This window comes from Heteronotia binoei, chromosome 3, assembly GCF_032191835.1.
Source record: "Heteronotia binoei isolate CCM8104 ecotype False Entrance Well chromosome 3, APGP_CSIRO_Hbin_v1, whole genome shotgun sequence".
NCBI classification, from domain to species: domain Eukaryota; kingdom Metazoa; phylum Chordata; class Lepidosauria; order Squamata; family Gekkonidae; genus Heteronotia; species Heteronotia binoei.
This window is the reverse complement of record NC_083225.1, coordinates 58,285,224-58,302,313: the sequence shown is the minus strand read 5'-3', so window position 1 is coordinate 58,302,313 and position 17,090 is coordinate 58,285,224. Positions and strand designations below refer to the sequence as shown.

The window sequence follows — 17,090 nt, the reverse complement described above, 5'->3', positions numbered from 1 at the left end:
ATTGTACTGTAACCAAATACTCTGTATGGGACTGTTGTCACTTTATTATTTATTTATATAATATAATATATATATTTATATATATAATTTATATATATGATATATGAACTCCAAAGGGATCTGTTGAGACTGGGTGAGTGGGCGTCAACGTTACAGATGCGGTTCAATGTTGCCAAGTGCAAAGTAATGCACATTGGGGCCAAGAATCCCAGCTACAAATACAAGTTGATGGGGTGTGAACTGGCAGAGACTGACCAAGAGAGAGATCTTGGGGTCGTGGTAGATAACTCACTGAAAATGTCAAGACAGTGTGCGTTTGCAATAAAAAAGGCCAACGCCATGCTGGGAATTATTAGGAAGGGGATTGAAAACAAATTAGCCAGTATCATAATGCCCCTGTATAAATCGATGGTGCGGTCTCATTTGGAGTACTGTGTGCAGTTCTGGTCGCCGACCTCAAAAAGGATATTATAGCATTGGAGAAAGTCCAGAAAAGGGCAACTGGAATGATTAAAGGGCTGGAACACTTTTCCTATGAAGAAAGGTTGAAACACTTGGGACTCTTTAGCTTGGAGATACATCGACTGCAGGGTAACATGATAGAGGTTTACAAGATAATGCATGGGATGGAAAAAGTAGAGAAAGAAGTACTTTTCTCCCTTTCTCACAATACAAGAATTCATGGGCATTTGATGAAATTGCTGAGCAGACAGGTTAAAACGGATAAAAAGAAGTACTTCTTCACCCAAAGGGTGATTAACATGTGGAATTCACTGCCACAGGAGGTGGTGGCGGCCACAAGCATAGCCACCTTCAAGAGGAGTTTAGATAAAAATATGGAGCAGAGGTCCATCAGTGGCTATTAGCCACTGTGTGTGTGTATATATAATTTTTTTTTTTTTGCCACTGTGTGACACAGAGTGTTGGACTGGATGGGCCATTGGCGTGATCTAACATGGCTTCTCTTATGTTCTTATGTTCTATCCCACCCTTCCTGCTGAAGTGGACTCAGGGTGGGTTAAAGCATACAGTACAATAAATATCTCTTAAAATTTTTAAGTTACATAACTTAAATAACATTAAGAAGGCAATTTACATTAATCCTTGTGTCTGGTCAGATGTTTAATAGATAAATCTTCTCATTTTAGATGGACAATTTAAAGCAGTTTGAGCAGATCTGAGCAGGTTTGGGCAGGAGGGTTTGGTCCCATTGGACATCTGCTGCCTCAGCTAAAAGCCTGGCAGAATAGCTCCATCTTATAGGTTGCTGCAGAATTGTAACAAATCCCGCAGGGCCTTGATTTCTATAGGGAGCTCATTCTCATGCCCTAGCCATGAACCAAGAACCTTTTGGCCTGTGCCCTGCTTTTCCAGTTTCATCAGACAGTGCAACAAAACCCCTTAGAAGAACTTGAACTTCGTAAGTGTTTAAAAAAACAGATGCTCTTCTAACTTTCCCTGGTTTTGGATAACAAGCAAACTTTAGCTATTGCTTGTCCTTTTTTTTAATTCTCATCTGCAAAATGAAATCTGAACCATGTTGTGAGCATGCTTGGTACATTCTGGTTGGTTGGCCTGGATGGCCACCATTAATGCTTTTAGCATGCTGGTGATAAGGAAGTATAATGTTAAGAGTAGAGTGAACAGCTGTGTTGAGAAAACTGTGATGATGGTGTGAATCATCATTGTCAGGCCTGAAAGTAAGTATGTCATGTCTGGAATTAGCTCAAATGGTTCTGCCAGACAAGTCAGTTTACCTGGTACAAACCTCCAGGAACTCTGAATATGGTTTGGTATAAATCCTTTCTCTTAAAGTCTGAGTGGTTCTCTACCAATCCCAGTGTAGTGAATTGCCCTGAGAATGGCAGTAAATTGAGCTGCATGAGATGAAATGCTTCATCCAGGAGATGGCAGTCATGTGCAACTTTAATTAAAAAAAAAAACACGAGTTGGTCAGGTTTCCAGACACTGCTGCCATATCAGCAAAAGAGAAGCCTTCCTCTATCAATAATACTGGATGCTGACTGAGAACTGGTTGTTCATGTGACTGCAGCATAGCAGAACACATGTCTGACAGTAAACTGTGATCATCAATCACTGAAGTTCTGGGCTGTGATTTATAGTTTGGAGCCATATGTAGCACTGCTTCACAGAACAAGTATGGAAGATATTGAAGCTCCTGCTGACACTTCCAACCCTGAACTGTGAGATGATGATTCTTAGGGCAGCTGAGTTTTTTTTCTGCCTTGGCTTCCAAACTAGAACATTTGGGAGGTGGGGGGACAGGAGGAGCTTCTACGCAATGTCATGCTGCAAGTGTCTTGTTTCCAGGTTATCCCTGTCCTCAATATATTCTTTTTCACACTTGTTTTGTTTTGATATTTTTGGAACAGGCACAGACCAAAGGTGTTAGCATGTCATTTGGAAGGAGTGGTATAGGTTTTCCTGCCCACCTACATCAACACTATTTTCTTACCAGTTTTTTTCAAAGCTATCAGGTTGTGAAACAGCAAAAAAAAATGCTAATTGCTGTAGTGCTAGAACGGTACTACCACTTTTCTGTTAAAAGCTGAAAGACCTGTTAGAGCACTATAGCTGGTGCACAAAGGACAAAAGAGAAAAAGGGTGGTAAGTTGCTATGGCAGCCATGTTATCCACGCCGCTGAGAGCCATTGCAGAGTCACTGCTGAACATGCATAGCAGCAAAAAGCTGGAAAAAGAGAGAGGAAATGGTACAAAAAAATTCTCATGTGTGGAAGCTCAGTCGACAAGATGCATGCCTTTGCATTTACAGTGCCTAATAAAAGCAATATGGAGAATACTGGCAGTATGGAAACAGTCAATATTGCTGGGAAAGGAATGATACAATGGCCTGTTTAACATCTGAACCATATTTTGTAGTCATTTGGGGCATAACAATACAATTGTGTCTGTCTGGCCTACTTCCTATAGATTACTTTATTAATTTGTATAGCAAATGTTTGAAATGAATGACCTCTTTAAGAAGCCTGTTCCCTTTGGAAAGTGCAGCTGCACTGAAGTAATCAGTTATTAAGAGAATTCAAAACCCAGTCTTCCTTCATGTATACATTAAAAAGATAGTCTTCTGCCTGTAGCACATAGCAGCCTTTAAAGAGAGAAAAATCTTGAGAATCAGGAAATCAAAAACCACTTGCAGCTTTCTTCTGCAAAAAGTAGCTGACTTAAGCTATTTCTTCCCCCCAGCTAGCTCTAACAGAGGAAGGAAACACAACTGCAGCTGAAATAATGGTTTACTGTTTGTTAGAAACAAGATATCTTATGAGTGGGAATTTGGATATCTGTGTGTGTTTTAAACTACCCTAAATCCTTCTCCTTTTGAAAGCCAAGAACTAAGTTTCAAAATCTTTTTGTGTGTGTGTGTGTGTGTGTGTATATATATATATATTAATTTGAGATTTGCATAGAGATAAGGACTCATCCACAACTGAAGCTGGTAACTTCAAAGCATTTGTGCCTTGGTATCTCAGACAGTAAGCACCCTTTATTTGTGGTTTGGATTATCAGTAACAGGTTAGGTCAGCAGTTTCAATAAACTGAATGAGTTAATGGAAATAGGTTTTACCTCCTTTTTCTCTCCTCAGCAGCAAACTCATCTAGTTGTGATTTCTTCTTCAGAAAACTGTCTTTTTCTAAATTAAGAACCTAACAGTTACTGCCAAAAATAGTTCACCCTATAGGTTTTATCACATTTTTTTAACACTAAGCTTATGCTGATATCACAGAAAGTCCTCTGAGATAGGGTGAGATTAAAAGGCACACTAGATAGTCTGGGTGAGTACTAGTAGGAACAAGGAGCCTGAAATTGGGGTTGGTGAACTAAGGAAACTAAGGACTGGGGAAGGATGTGCTTGAGGGGAGCTGAAAGCTCAATCATGAGGGGAAGAAGAACAAAAAGGCATATATGAAAGTCAGCAGATGAGACAGGATCAAGTGAAAAAATGGGAGGGATAGCAGCAGCCAGGAGAAACTGGGCAGGGATGGGGATAAAAAAGGAAAAGTGATACCTATTCATAAAGACAAGAGAAGATGTTCAGAAGGAGGAGGCACAGTTAGAAGCTGGGGGGTGGGAATAGAAATAAGTGTGAAAGGAAAGCTGCCATTTCTTTATGACAGCTGGAACACAAAGCAAATAAAACGTAATTAAAAATTCCAATAAAAAGGCATATATAGGTCTTTGGGTTCCCTTATTTTTTGTAACATTTTATCTTAATGTTGCTTTTTGCTTGTATTTATGTGTGTGTGTGTGAGAGAGAGAGAGAGAGTTTGTGTAAGCTGGCGGGTGGAGGGATCACCAAGGGATCACAGCCATTTCTCCCCCAGTGTTATTTACATTCCATTCTTATGCTGTACTAGAGTTGGCGACCATGTTCCATCGGTGGAAGAGATGAATGAAAGCCGCTGGCTGTACTTCAGGTGACCATATGGCTTCATTGGTAACAAATTGTGCCTGACGCTTGGCTTTCTTCATCTTTCTAACCTAAAGTCTGTCAGTCTGCTGCATGTCTTTCTCTTAGTGCTATGGAAGTCTCTACAGCCCTCCTGTCCTGATTTCATGCAAACTTCCTTTCATGTGAACTTAAAGGAGGCCATTGTCCTTTCTCCATGGTGTATTGCCTCTTAACTTAAAGGAGTGCAGAATGTTACAAGTACACATTTTCTCAAGAAGCCTTGCATTCCCTTCAGAAGCCACTCGCCTCATATACACTTTATGACTAAATTAGTATTTGAACAAAGCAGGAGTCAAGTGGCACCTTTAAGACCAACAAAGTTTTATTCAGAATGTAAGCTTTCGTGTGCTCTCTAAGCACACTTCATCAGATGAGGGGATCAGGTATAGTGGGCTGAAATACATGCAGTTTGTTGTTTAAGAGTGCAAACTGGCTGTGGTCACATGATAAAACAGTGTGGCTTGGTCATTTGGTCTGGATAGCCATAAAAGGTAATAAAGTTCTCTGCCAATTGGTGTTTTTGCAAATCACAGAAGGACATGTATTTTCTAGTTGTAGGCTACCTAATTTACTTATCAGCATCAATCTATACATTATAAACATCTTTCTAGTCTGCCATTAGAAAACAAGAATACATAAAATGAAAATGGGTTAGGTATATGTAATGAGATGAATAGCCAATATCCCTTATTTGAGCATGTCAATATAAAACATTATTCTGATTCACTATTATAAAAGAGAAATACATTGGAATACTGTGGGTTTATAGCTATACTCACTGAGAGTGGGTTTAACATATGTAATGAGATAAAAAAACAATATCCCTGTTTAGTCCTGGGGAGGTGTTTGTTCCAAGTTTCATAATAATTTGTAATTCAGCAATTTCTCTCTCCATTCTGTTCTTGAAGTTTCTTTGCAGTAAAACAGCAACCTTGAGGTCACCCATTGAATGCTTTGAGTTTGAATTTGTATGAATGAATGAATTGAGGGTGACCTCAAGGTAGCTAAGCATAGAGAGAAAATCTTTACAAAATCCACAGTATTTCCATGTATTTCTCTTTTATAATAATGTATCAGAATAATGTTTTATATTGACATGCTCAAATAAGGGATATTGGCTATTCATCTCATTATATATACCTAACCCATTTTCATTTTATGTATTCTTGTTTTCTAATGGCAGGCTAGAATGATGTTTATAATGTATAGATTGATGCTGATAAGTAAATTAGGTAGCCTACAACTAGGAAATACATGTCCTTCTGTGATTTGCAAAAACACCAATTGGCAGGGAACTTTATTACCTTTTATGGCTATCCAGACCAAATGGCCAAGCCACACTGTTTTATCATGTGACCACAGCCAGTCTGCACAGTCTTAAACAACAAACTGCATGTATTTCAGCCCACAATACCTGATCCCCTCGTCTGATGAAGTGTGCTTAGAGAGCACACAAAAGCTTACGTTCTGGATAAAACTTAGTTGGTCTTAAAGGTGCAACTTGACTCTTGGTTTGTTCAGCTGCTTCAGACCAACACAGCTACCCTCTTGGATCTAAATTAGTATTTGTTCTGTTTTAGAACTGGCCTTTTGCTAGGCTGCCCTTGTGGAGCTCTGTGACTTTCAGGTATCATTGAGGTATAGAAAAGATAATCTCAAAGCAAGTCATTAATAGTGCAATCCTTTGCAGAGTTGCTGGAGACTAAGCATAGAGAGAAAATCTTTACAAAACTGGGGGGTGGGGGTCTTTCCCCTCAAGAGGATTTAATTTTTTTTTCTCATTGGAAAAATGGGAATTTTGAGGGAGCACTGGGGAAAGTAACCCTAGGAAAAGAACCCCCTCTTTATGTAATGAGTGAAATCTTTAAAGGCAAGGTTTTACTCACTCTGAATGTGTATGCTGTGAACCTATACAATATTTTCAAGGATACATTTGTTTAAATGTGATTAATTCTCTATACAACTCATAAGCTGTAATGTACATATGGGTAGAAAACACTATTGGGAAGACCAGTGTTTCCAATGTTATAAAGTTTATCTCAATATCAAGCATTCTACCAGTCTTACTGTGATGGTATGAGACATTTTTGTCCAACATCTTGCTTGCAACCAATTTGTGTGTTTTCACCTTACTTTGGGTCATCTGAGAAGCAGGAAGAAACAACGTGTGCAGTGGTAGCATGGGGTGTAGCAGTTTTCAGCTCTCTCTCTAGTATCAGTTTTAGAGAACAAAGGCATTTATAGAAGTATAAAGTATAACTGTGCCAAATAGTACAATTCTGTATGTTAGCCCAAATGTTTCCTGGGAGCACTGGGGCAGCTCAATGATTTCTCCAATACTGTCAACCCTGACATCTTCTGTTTTGCATCTCCCTGAAGTCCTTTTAATTGGGGGTGTTGAGAACTGTACCTGTCCTGGCCTCATGTTTCTGCCATACAATGTCTGTCATAACATTTAAATTATTGTGTTGGGAAAATATATGTCTAGCAAGAAATAAGAACACCTGCCATAAATCTAAAGTAATTTGTTGCATTTTTCTGGGTCACTGATGGATGCTGCTAGTAATTACTTCCTTTCTTGCTTCAGAATCTGTGTTCTTCTCCTGTTCTGAACATCCTATTCAGCAATTTTTCACTGGTTAAATTGATCTCATTTTGGCCTTCTGTATACCTGGATCTTGACTCTGTATGCTGTGCCACACCTGTCTTCACCAAAAGTATCAGTCTCCAAAACTGTTAGCCAAGCCAATATCAAACTGGTCTAGTCTCTCTAGTTGTAGAATTGTCTTCCTATTACTTTCCTGCTAGTTTCTAGGATTGGCTTGCAAAACATAATTAAGGGATCGCTTCTGCATTCTAAGCATCATATCAATCTCCTACCATCTGTCTGGATAATGTTATGAACTCAAGCCTACACATGCAGATAAAAATTGTCATGCATATTCACATAAGATACCTTTAGCCAGTTTGGTGTAGTGGTTAAGTGCGGGGATTCTTATCTGGGAGAACTGGGTTTGATTCCCTACTCCTCCACTTGCACCTGCTGGAATGGCCTTGGGTCAGCCATAGCTTTCGTAGGAGTTGTCCTTGAAAAGGCAGCCGCTGTAAATTCTCTTAGCCCCACCTACCTCACAGGGTGTCTGTGGTTGGGGGGAAGGTAAAGGAGATTGTGACTGATCTGAGACTTTGAGATTCAGAGTATAGGGCAGGATATAAATCCAATATCATCTTCTTCTTTAAGACTTCCTTAGTATGTTAATAATTATGAGTTACCAACATGAAAACAAAGAAAAATGTTTTGGGTACTAGATAATTATCTGACACTACAAAATAACATGTAAACAGCAGTTCTGTGAACTAGAGATGTAAAATCTAGCTAAATAAGGTTGTAGTAATCAGCCTAAGAACATAAGCTTGCTATTGCTAAATAATCTGCCTGAATTGTAATACAAGCAATATACTTTTCTGAAAGTGCTAAATGACGGTTTTCAACCACCTTTTTACAAGAGCCCAGAGCCAAGTTTAAGGGCATTTAAAGTTCAGCTAACCACATGGCTTACTTTTTCTTCCTCTCGCCCCCAACCTTGGACGTTTATGCAGAGTTGGAGTTGATCCAGATCAAGACCCACCACCCAGCAATGACAGCTTTCAAGTCTTACAAGGAGTGAGTAATTAACTTTCCAAACAAGTCAATGATGCGGAAATGTCATTTTGATAAATTACTTCGCATATTTAAAGTATTGAAATAATGTGACCCCAACTACATACAGGATTCTAGAAATGTTTTATGTTTCTATTTTTTCTTCCTTGATCATATGCCAGGCAGAATTTATTTTACTGGTAATGCAGTTTTCTTACAACCAGTTTCTTCTTGGCTGCTGAAGGGGTAATCTGAATTGCTTTCTATAAAAGAAGAAAAACTGCAAGGTGATGAGTATGTGAAAGCTCTGGGGGTTATTTATGCTGGCTGTCCAGTGCCAGGTTTTTGGACAAGGGTGGCAAATGTTTCTTATGTAACAGTAAACCAAACTGTGCTGATGTCACTATTGTTGCATCTAAAAAAATGTTATATCTGAAAAAGTGAGCTCTGTTTCACACAAATTTATACTCGGACAGTTTTAAAAGTGCCTCTGGACTACCTGGAGACAGAGTTCCAGAACTTTAGTTTCATGAGAAGGCCTTGTCTTGGGTTTCCACTTGCTTATTATAAGATGGAAGCATCCAAAGCAAGGCTTTTGAAGATGACTGCAGTGGTGAAGTAGGCTTATAAGGAAGTAGGTTTGTCCTTCCGGTATGCTTCTTACAGCCATACAGGGCTTTGAAGGTCAGCACCTTAAATTGTATCTGGAAACAAACTGGGACCCAGTATAGATGGGCCAAGTCTAGAGTGATATGCCCACTATGATACACTCCGGTCAACATCCTGACTGTGGCATTCTGCACCAGCTGAAGTTTTCAAATGCTTTTCCAAGGGCAGCCCCTTGAAAGTAGTAATCTAACCTGTGTAACCAGAGTGTGCACCACGGTGGCCAGATCTTTTCTGCCCAAGAAAAACTATCCTGTTGAAGCTGCTAAAAGGCGCACCTGGCCACAGCTGCCACTTGCTTATCCAGTAGTAGGCCAAGAGTACCTACAAAGTGCAAACCCATTCCTTCAAGGGGAATGCAACTCCATCCCACACGGGTGACATCCTAAGCCCTGGGACAACCTCCCACTCACCAGTAGCACCTTCATTTAGTTGGGATTAAGTATCAGTTTGTCTGTGTCTACACCAGAACTCCCTCCAGGCCCTGGTTCTTTCCCATGCTGTGGGCATCTTGTCTGCAGGGAGGTATGTATCTTATTATCCGGTCTCATGTGACCTACTCTGCCCATGTGGTTGTGTTATTCACAGGCGGGCAGACCCATAGCCCTGCAGTATCACATCACAGAAAATATGCCTCTACATGCCTATGAAGGGTCTGAGTGCCCTAGCAGCTGGAAAGCTTTGCAAATGTATCCACCAGTTCTGCCTCCTGCTATAGATCCAAGTAGGCAGCCGTGTTGGTCTGAAGTAGTAGAACAAAATAGGAGTCGATTGCACCTTTAAGATCAACTTAGTTTTATTCAGAAGGTAAGCTTTCGTGTGCATGCACACTTCTTCAGATGAGGAATGAGGTACAGTAAGCAGAGCCACATATAGCTGGTGTGGTTTGAAATACAAAGTGGTAGTTATTGAGGTGGAATATTACTGTGACTTCTGTGATCTTAATGTCTGTTGAATTTTCCACTTGCCATTGCAACACACTGTTTGTATGGTAGTTACGATAGTTACAACTACCTTTATTTCTCTAGGTAAGCTACATCTCCACCATCAGTTTTAATACTTATGTAAATAAACATCTTTTATCAACATACACAGATTTTAAGATGTATGGAGTAGATGGAGTTGCCTCTTTCTGTTCATGCTTACCGTATGATATACAAGTGTTCATTTTAATTCCCTTCATTAATTTTAAGCATCATTTGACACCCATCCTTTGACAGGGTCAGGAGGTTTTTCCTCAAGAACAAAGTGGCAGCCACAGCTAAATGCAAGTAACAGCAGCAAAACAGGTGGCCAAGTCATTTTGTGGTTCTGCTATTGCATTAAAAGGATTAGAGTTAACACGTTAATGCTACTGAAACTTAGTCTAGTCTGGCATTTATCAAATCCTTCATTACCTTCCCCAAGACTGGCATACTAAGCTAACTCAGAGGGATTTCAGAGAGAAGGTAATGCTTTTTTTCTGGATGGTTTTGAGAGAGTGTTCAATATTTGAGTATATGAGAGAAATCTTTGAGAGAGAAATCTTAACTTTTATATGAAATGAGAGATTTACAAAATGAAAAGCTAAGAACTCAACTAAAAGCAACTGAAGTTTAAAAGAAGGTGGACCAAATTCAAAAACAACGCAACTCTTTTTAAACATTGTACAACACTTTTAAAACTATTGATCTCAAAGGGAGCTTAGTATTCAGCAAAGAAGTGTGATTTTTTAAAAAAATGTTGGATATTATTACTGCATTGAGATATAAGAAGCTGAACGGGTGTTCTTTCCGAGGTGGAGAAATTGCTAGGCTACTTATTGGAAGCTTAGTTGTTTCAACTTAATTAGCTCATAATAAAATTAGACCTAACGTGAGGAAATGCACCCCCTTCATGAGGAACAATTGCTTTGGTTGTAATCTATTAGCAGGCGTAAGTATTAAATGTCCAGGATAGAAGTAAGCCGGAGAGCTAAAGATAAGTACTTCCAGCCCCAGCAAGTTTTGCAGAACCAGACAATAAACCCCAGTTGAGATGAAGACTCCAAAGGTTGTGCTGCCTTTACCAGGAAAGCTTGAAGGATCCAAAGGTGTCAGAGGTCAACATGATCTTTTAGTCCATCTTCCATCATCTTTGTTTTCTCTATTGACAAGTTTGTTTCAGGAAACCATTGCCAGAATGTCGCACATATCTGAATTGTCTTGGGTCCAGTTTTGATTATGCTTGCACAGGTTCCATCTTTGTTTTTTTGTTTTTTAATATATTACAATCCAAAGTAATATACAGACATATAGAATGATTTCTAAAATTACCGAAAGAGAAGGTATTACCAAACATTAATTATGACTAAGAAGGAGTAATTAATTTCAAATTAACAATTCTGTGGGAGAAAATAAGAGAAAATCTTCTACTTTATAGTTACCATAACTGGAGTGTTGTTACTATCTTAGGAATCTCTCCATATTTCTGTAGGTATTCTAATATCGGATACCAGATAGAAAAAATATATATCTGGGTCTATTAATCTTTTGTTCATTTCAGTTAGCTTGGCCATTATACACACACACACACACACATCTTCAAATGCCATAATGTTAGAGAAGCCGCTTCTGCTTTCCATTTTTGTACTATTGCCAATTTGGCTACATTAATTAAAAATGCTATTACTTTATGATTAATCGAGGATATTTTAGAGTCTTTCCTAAAATTTAGCAAGGCTCCATCATTGTTATTACTTGATCTAGTAAAACCAACTAAGTAAACCTGAAGAACAGCTGATCTAATAGACCTAGCCCAACTTTTCAGCCAGATTATTTTTTCTTAGTGAATCATGAGTTAGAATTTTAAATGCTTTGTCTTTTATATTTTTATTTATTTACATTATTTGTAGTCCACCTTATTCTCTGAGACTCAAGGCAGCACAGTCAATAGAATGGGACATCCAATGTAATAGTATTAACACAGCATATTAATGATGCAGAAATTACATAAGAGGATAATATATACCACAACAGATACTACATACCGTACACAGTATAGTCTCTTTATTAAAAAACTCTTCCAGAATAATTCTGTTTATAATAAAGCCATATTACCTTTATAAAAACAGCCTCCTTTAGAAGTTAGCTTTGCATAGTTTGAAAAATGCTAAGAGACTTTATCAGGCAGGTCAATTCCATAAAGTGGGTGCTGCAACAGAGCATGCATGTATATAATGCAGATGTCATCTCAACAGGATGGTCCAGATCTGGACAGAAGGAACAGGACGAAGCAGGAAAGTGCTTGGATCTTCAGGCTCTGGTACAGCTTTGACCACAAGTATCCTTTTCGAACTCTCACCACTGCCACCCCAGGGCGGGGGGGAACTATCCTTAATAAGAAATACAGTCCTGCAAAGCAATGCCCAGATGTGCTTGTATTGATTATAAAAGGCCTAAGTAGCAGTGATGTGCTAGGATGGTCATTAAGATATAACTATGAAGTAGCCAAGTTCCTTCATCGCCTAATGTGAGCATTTTGTGAAAGACTATGCTGGCATGTTCGAACCCTGTTCTCTCTCTAGGGAGCTTAAGATAGCATACGTGAAAATACCATATATTACCTCTAGAAGCACTGGAAGGTAGGTGAGGGTAGGGGACATTGACTTCCCAAGGTGATCCAGTGAGTTTCATTTCAGTGTATATCTACCTAATCCAGCCCTCTCCACTGCATTAAACTGGCCTTTAATTGATTCAGTGTCTTGCTGCTGAATTTGAACCATTCATTAAAGAAACCTCAGCCAAACACTTCTGTTAAATTATTATGGTTGAGTCAATGACATTTCAAAGCAAGGAAGTGAGAGCTAAAACCCATCGTTCCAATGATCTGGATGATTCCTAGAGTTGGATCAGTCACTTTGACTCGTCTCAGCTGAGTGACTTTTGTGCTTCTGGCTAAAACTCCAAAATGTTTATGTCTGAGAGTCAGCCTGGTGTTTTGTGATACTATGGTGGCATTGCTGGCAGGATCCCCTGTTCAAAGAACTTCATGAGTTGGTGCAGCAAAGCAGGCTACTTGGTTGATTAAACAAGGGCTGTTGCCTTTCTGAACCCAGCAAGAGTCTGAGGAATACCAAAAAACAAACAAACAAAAACCTCTTAAGGAAAAGCTACCTTGGCAGAAACCATTACTTAAAAACAAATTCATGAAACAATGGGGAGAGAGAGAGATTTCTTAATGACATGCTGAAAGCTACTTGAAGCCCATCCTTACCCACAGTGGCCCTGCACTAACAACAACTCTTCCAAGCTGGTGTGGATTGATAGCTCGCTGCTTGACTAGTCCCCAGGTTTATGAGGTAAGCACAATCTTGCCCACTAAAAGTTCTCCTTTCTCAAATTGATTTTCCTTTGCAGCTAAGTTTCTCTTGCACTTCAGCAACATAAATTAGTGGTGTGCTCTGAGCATTTGATGGCCCTGCGGAAACTTAAATTACTGCAGTGCCAGTGAAATTAAAGCTAGGCTGTTAAGATCACTGGTGAAGATTATGTATTGAAGTATTTCGGACTGGATCCCACAGAGGATTTCAGATGACGGGAGCGACAGTATTTGCCTCTGATTCCCTGCTCTTGCGGTGGATCTTTTTCTGGGCACCAGAAAGACTGCTGGCAAGTGAGCCTAACTCCCTCCAAGTCCTTGAATGCTGGACGACTTAGCAGAAGGGAGGGATCAAGAGGGACCACAGGTAATGGCTGGCTGCCCAGGCCAACTAAAAGACCTCTATAGTGAGGTTGACACACAAGCATGCACTCTAATGCATACACACAAAGAAAAATGGGCAGAAAACTAAAAAGATGTATGCAGACTTCTCAATGCCAAGCTTGGATTTTTTTGCAACTGATTTAATGTGTTCTCTCTCACTGACTCTGAGAAGACTGCATCAGTTTATGTCTAAAATTCTACACAGATGCTTCTAGTGCTTTGCAAAATGCAGGACTATGTTGTATGGCAGCCTGGTTTCTGTTTAGTGAGGAATTTGTACTGAAAACCTGTTGTGAAACCTGAGTGTCAATTTCATCTGAAGATGAGTAGCTCATACAAAAAAACTTTACATGGGAATGTGAAATGTAAGCACTATTTAAATAGGTGGGTGGGTCTAGGTGTTATTGTTGATTTTTAATGCAATGGAGTAAATAATAAGGCTTGAATGACTAAGAATGTAAGGAATTGGAGAGGCCAGTTTAGGGCTATTTTTGGAATACTTTCAAGTCTCTTGGGATCCACATGGGTTGCATTCCTGCCTCTTTCAAAAGAATGTTTCAGATTACTTAGGCTCTATCTGAAGTATTTGCATGCCCTTTCCACTCAAAGCAACATAATCCTGGGTAGGCATATTAAGCAAAGCTATCCGTGTTTTTAAAAGCAATTTCCATGCTTATGAGATTATTTAGAAATCATACAGACACATTTTGTTGGCTGTAATTTAGAGCTTGATCTGGGATAAAGCTGAACAAATTATGAAAGGCAGGGCCTCTTAGAGAATGTGGATTGAAGCTGAATTCCTGTTTCCACTGTGAAGTATTCCTGGCATGGCCCCAGAGGACTGGGGAGAACAAATAGAGTGCCTGGCTTTGGAAAAGGGAAGAAAAATTATTTGGGACATTACAGACCAATTAGTCGGGCTGTTTGCCTGGGAATATTGTAGAGCATCTATGTTACAAACCAGCTGTGCAAAAATCTACTTTCCTTTCTCTACTACAAAACTACTTTAATTTCACTTTTTTAAAAAATTAGAAAAAGGTAGCAGAAAATAATTTCAATCAGATTCATCTGAAGTAAATAGAAGTTGCAGTGTTTGAAGTCTCAGTAGCTATTGGCTGAGAGCCCTCTGGCTTCAGTAAACTAAAATGTAGTTTTAAAGAATAATTATAGACACTCAAGCTAGAATCCAAGGCCTAGTGATGGATTGGAATGTGTGCTGTTGAATGGCCGACTAGAAGAGTAGGCAGCATTATCCGTTGCTAGACTTACATATGTGAATGTTGTGTAAAAGCAAAGCGAAAACAAATTGAGTAGGTAGCACAGAAATTTACAGAGGTCTTTGATCTATATTAAGGCATTGCTTTCTGAGTAATTGAGAATATGAAATCAGTTATAGCTGCACTCATACCAGTTGCTTAAATCCCAAGTATTTTGGACTGGATCCCACAGAGGAATTCAGATGACGGGAGCAACAGTGTTTGCCTCTGATTCCCTGCTCTTGCGGTGGATTTTCTCAAGCTTTATCTTAGATCCTTGAACATTCTATAGCATTTTTACGTATCTTTTAGTAACCCCCATCACCAATAAACAATATTAACACAATGTGATGTTCTTTTTTTTAAAAAAAACCCTGCCCTGGACCCTTTCTCCCTCACCACAGAATCATGAACAGCTTAGAGATGAAGACTCTGATTTTATTCTCAACGACAGTGACCTGACTTTGACATATGGAGATACTACAATAACTGCTAATGGATCCTCTGGCTCACACACTGCTACTACTAGTCTTGATGGCAGGAAGACAAAAAGTAGCTCAGAGGAAGCTCTAGAACGCGACTTGGGAACTGAAGCACCTGAGGTGATGAGCAGAGGGACCCGTCTAGTATTTCCACTGGATGCATGATGATCCACTCAGTCAAAAGATAGCAATATGCCCAAGGATGCAAGATGGCTGCTGGTCCCAATGTCAGTGGAGGTGCTTAGCAAGTTCAGTTAATGTCTCTTGTATAAGTGGTTTATTAAGGTCTGAAGATGCCAACCTCGACCTTCTCTCTTTTAACTTAATGTAAGACACTGGCATTGTCTAAGCCAGCCAAGTAAAAAATTGGGTCAGTCTCTCTTTAAAAAATACATACTTGAAATTTAAAGCAGCATGCTATAATCATCACATTTTGCTGCAGCACTAGTCTGAAGAGATGTCAGAATATTAACTGTAAGAACAGGCCAACAGCAAAAGTGTTTGGCCTGGAAAGCACAGAAGAGGATGCTGGTATCTGTCATGAATGGAAAGTGCAATGTTTAATTGAATTATACTTGAAAAAAGGAAGGAACAAAAAGATGACAATTATACAATGCAAAATATTAACATAAGCATCAATTGTTCTGAGATGTTACTGAGAAATAAAGCTCCATTTCATTTCAGGGGGAATTTTTAAAGTCCTTGCTAGTATCTGTCTCAAAGGGGACATGTTTTTCTCTTCTAATAACATGGAAAATGTACTGACAATTCTGTTAAGAGATCCATGATTGCATCACAAGCAAATATATTTATTTGCCATCCAAAATATGTATTTCCTGCCATGTGCCCTCAATACATGAGGCTGTCTTGGTAAAGTCATAGAATTCTTTGGGGGAAGGAAAAACTAGTGTCCATGTGGAAGTGTTAAATACTGTGAAGACAAAGTGTTGACTGCAGTGCAATTGCTTATTCAAGATTCATGGCATTTGGTTCAAGTTCCTGTGATGTTTCTGGATTTTAACGGTCTTTAATCAAGGAGGTTAAGGCAGCCCAAATGTTTCTCTTTACATGATGCTTATATCAGAGCAAAAACAAAGTGCTTTTGTTTCTCTGGAAACCATGTGGGTGTGTTAGCGGCATGTTGCACTGTTATCCAGATATTTTTAAATGGTGCTGTGCCTTTTTCCTGTAATAATAGAAGAATATCATGTTGTAATGTGAAAATACTTTATATAGGATACAAAAATAAATGACCTCAGTGATGCAATTAGATCTACTCCACTTCTCTGCAGAGGAGCTCAGCTACCAGAAGCAAGATTCAGTGTAATGTTTTGACTTCAATGGGTAGGATTTTTCTTAAACCAATTACCTTGTAAGTTGTGACAAATATGCTTAGGGAGATCTAAACCCCTCTTTTTCTCCCTGCCATCATGAAAACAAAATTTTACTTGCCATTTTATCCTAGTCTGTTTTGTGAAGCATAAATGAAATTTGAACCAACCTAATAAAGTTCATAATTCTCTCCTTCTTTCCTGTTGTAATTTTTGCATGCTGAGCAATGAGGATTGCAGCCTTTATAGGAGTTGCAGCAGTAAGTAAGAAGCTTAATCTTTCACATTAGCCATGAACTTATACCTCCCAATCCTGTGAGTTTGTGCAAACCAAAGTTTCAGTGATTTCAATGAACTTTCTTTCAATAAGTATGGAAAGGATTCTACCCTTCATTACAAAGATGAAACCCCTGTGGTTATACCTGTATATTCTTAACGCCTACAATAAATCAGTATGCAGCAGTACAAAAACACCCTTGAAAGAGTAGCCAATAGAAAACAAC

General features: G+C 39.1%; 1 protein-coding gene across 2 annotated transcripts in view; it reads left to right on the top strand.

Annotated features, from left to right (window-relative positions):
- The window catches only part of LOC132568259 (sodium/hydrogen exchanger 7), an 82,911-nt gene extending 66,127 nt beyond the window's left edge, over positions 1-16,784 (top strand). Inside the window, exons 13-17 of one of the 2 annotated variants that reach the window (XM_060233886.1) lie at positions 4,396-4,455; positions 8,091-8,154; positions 12,014-12,096; positions 13,009-13,114; positions 15,179-16,784. In XM_060233886.1, the coding sequence (XP_060089869.1) occupies positions 4,396-4,455; positions 8,091-8,154; positions 12,014-12,096; positions 13,009-13,114; positions 15,179-15,421 (556 nt within the window). In that variant the 3' untranslated portion in view covers positions 15,422-16,784. The remainder of the gene's footprint in view (positions 1-4,395; positions 4,456-8,090; positions 8,155-12,013; positions 12,097-13,008; positions 13,115-15,178) is intronic. The other variant, XM_060233887.1, reaches the window with a different exon arrangement.
- The last annotated feature ends 306 nt before the right edge of the window (positions 16,785-17,090 follow it).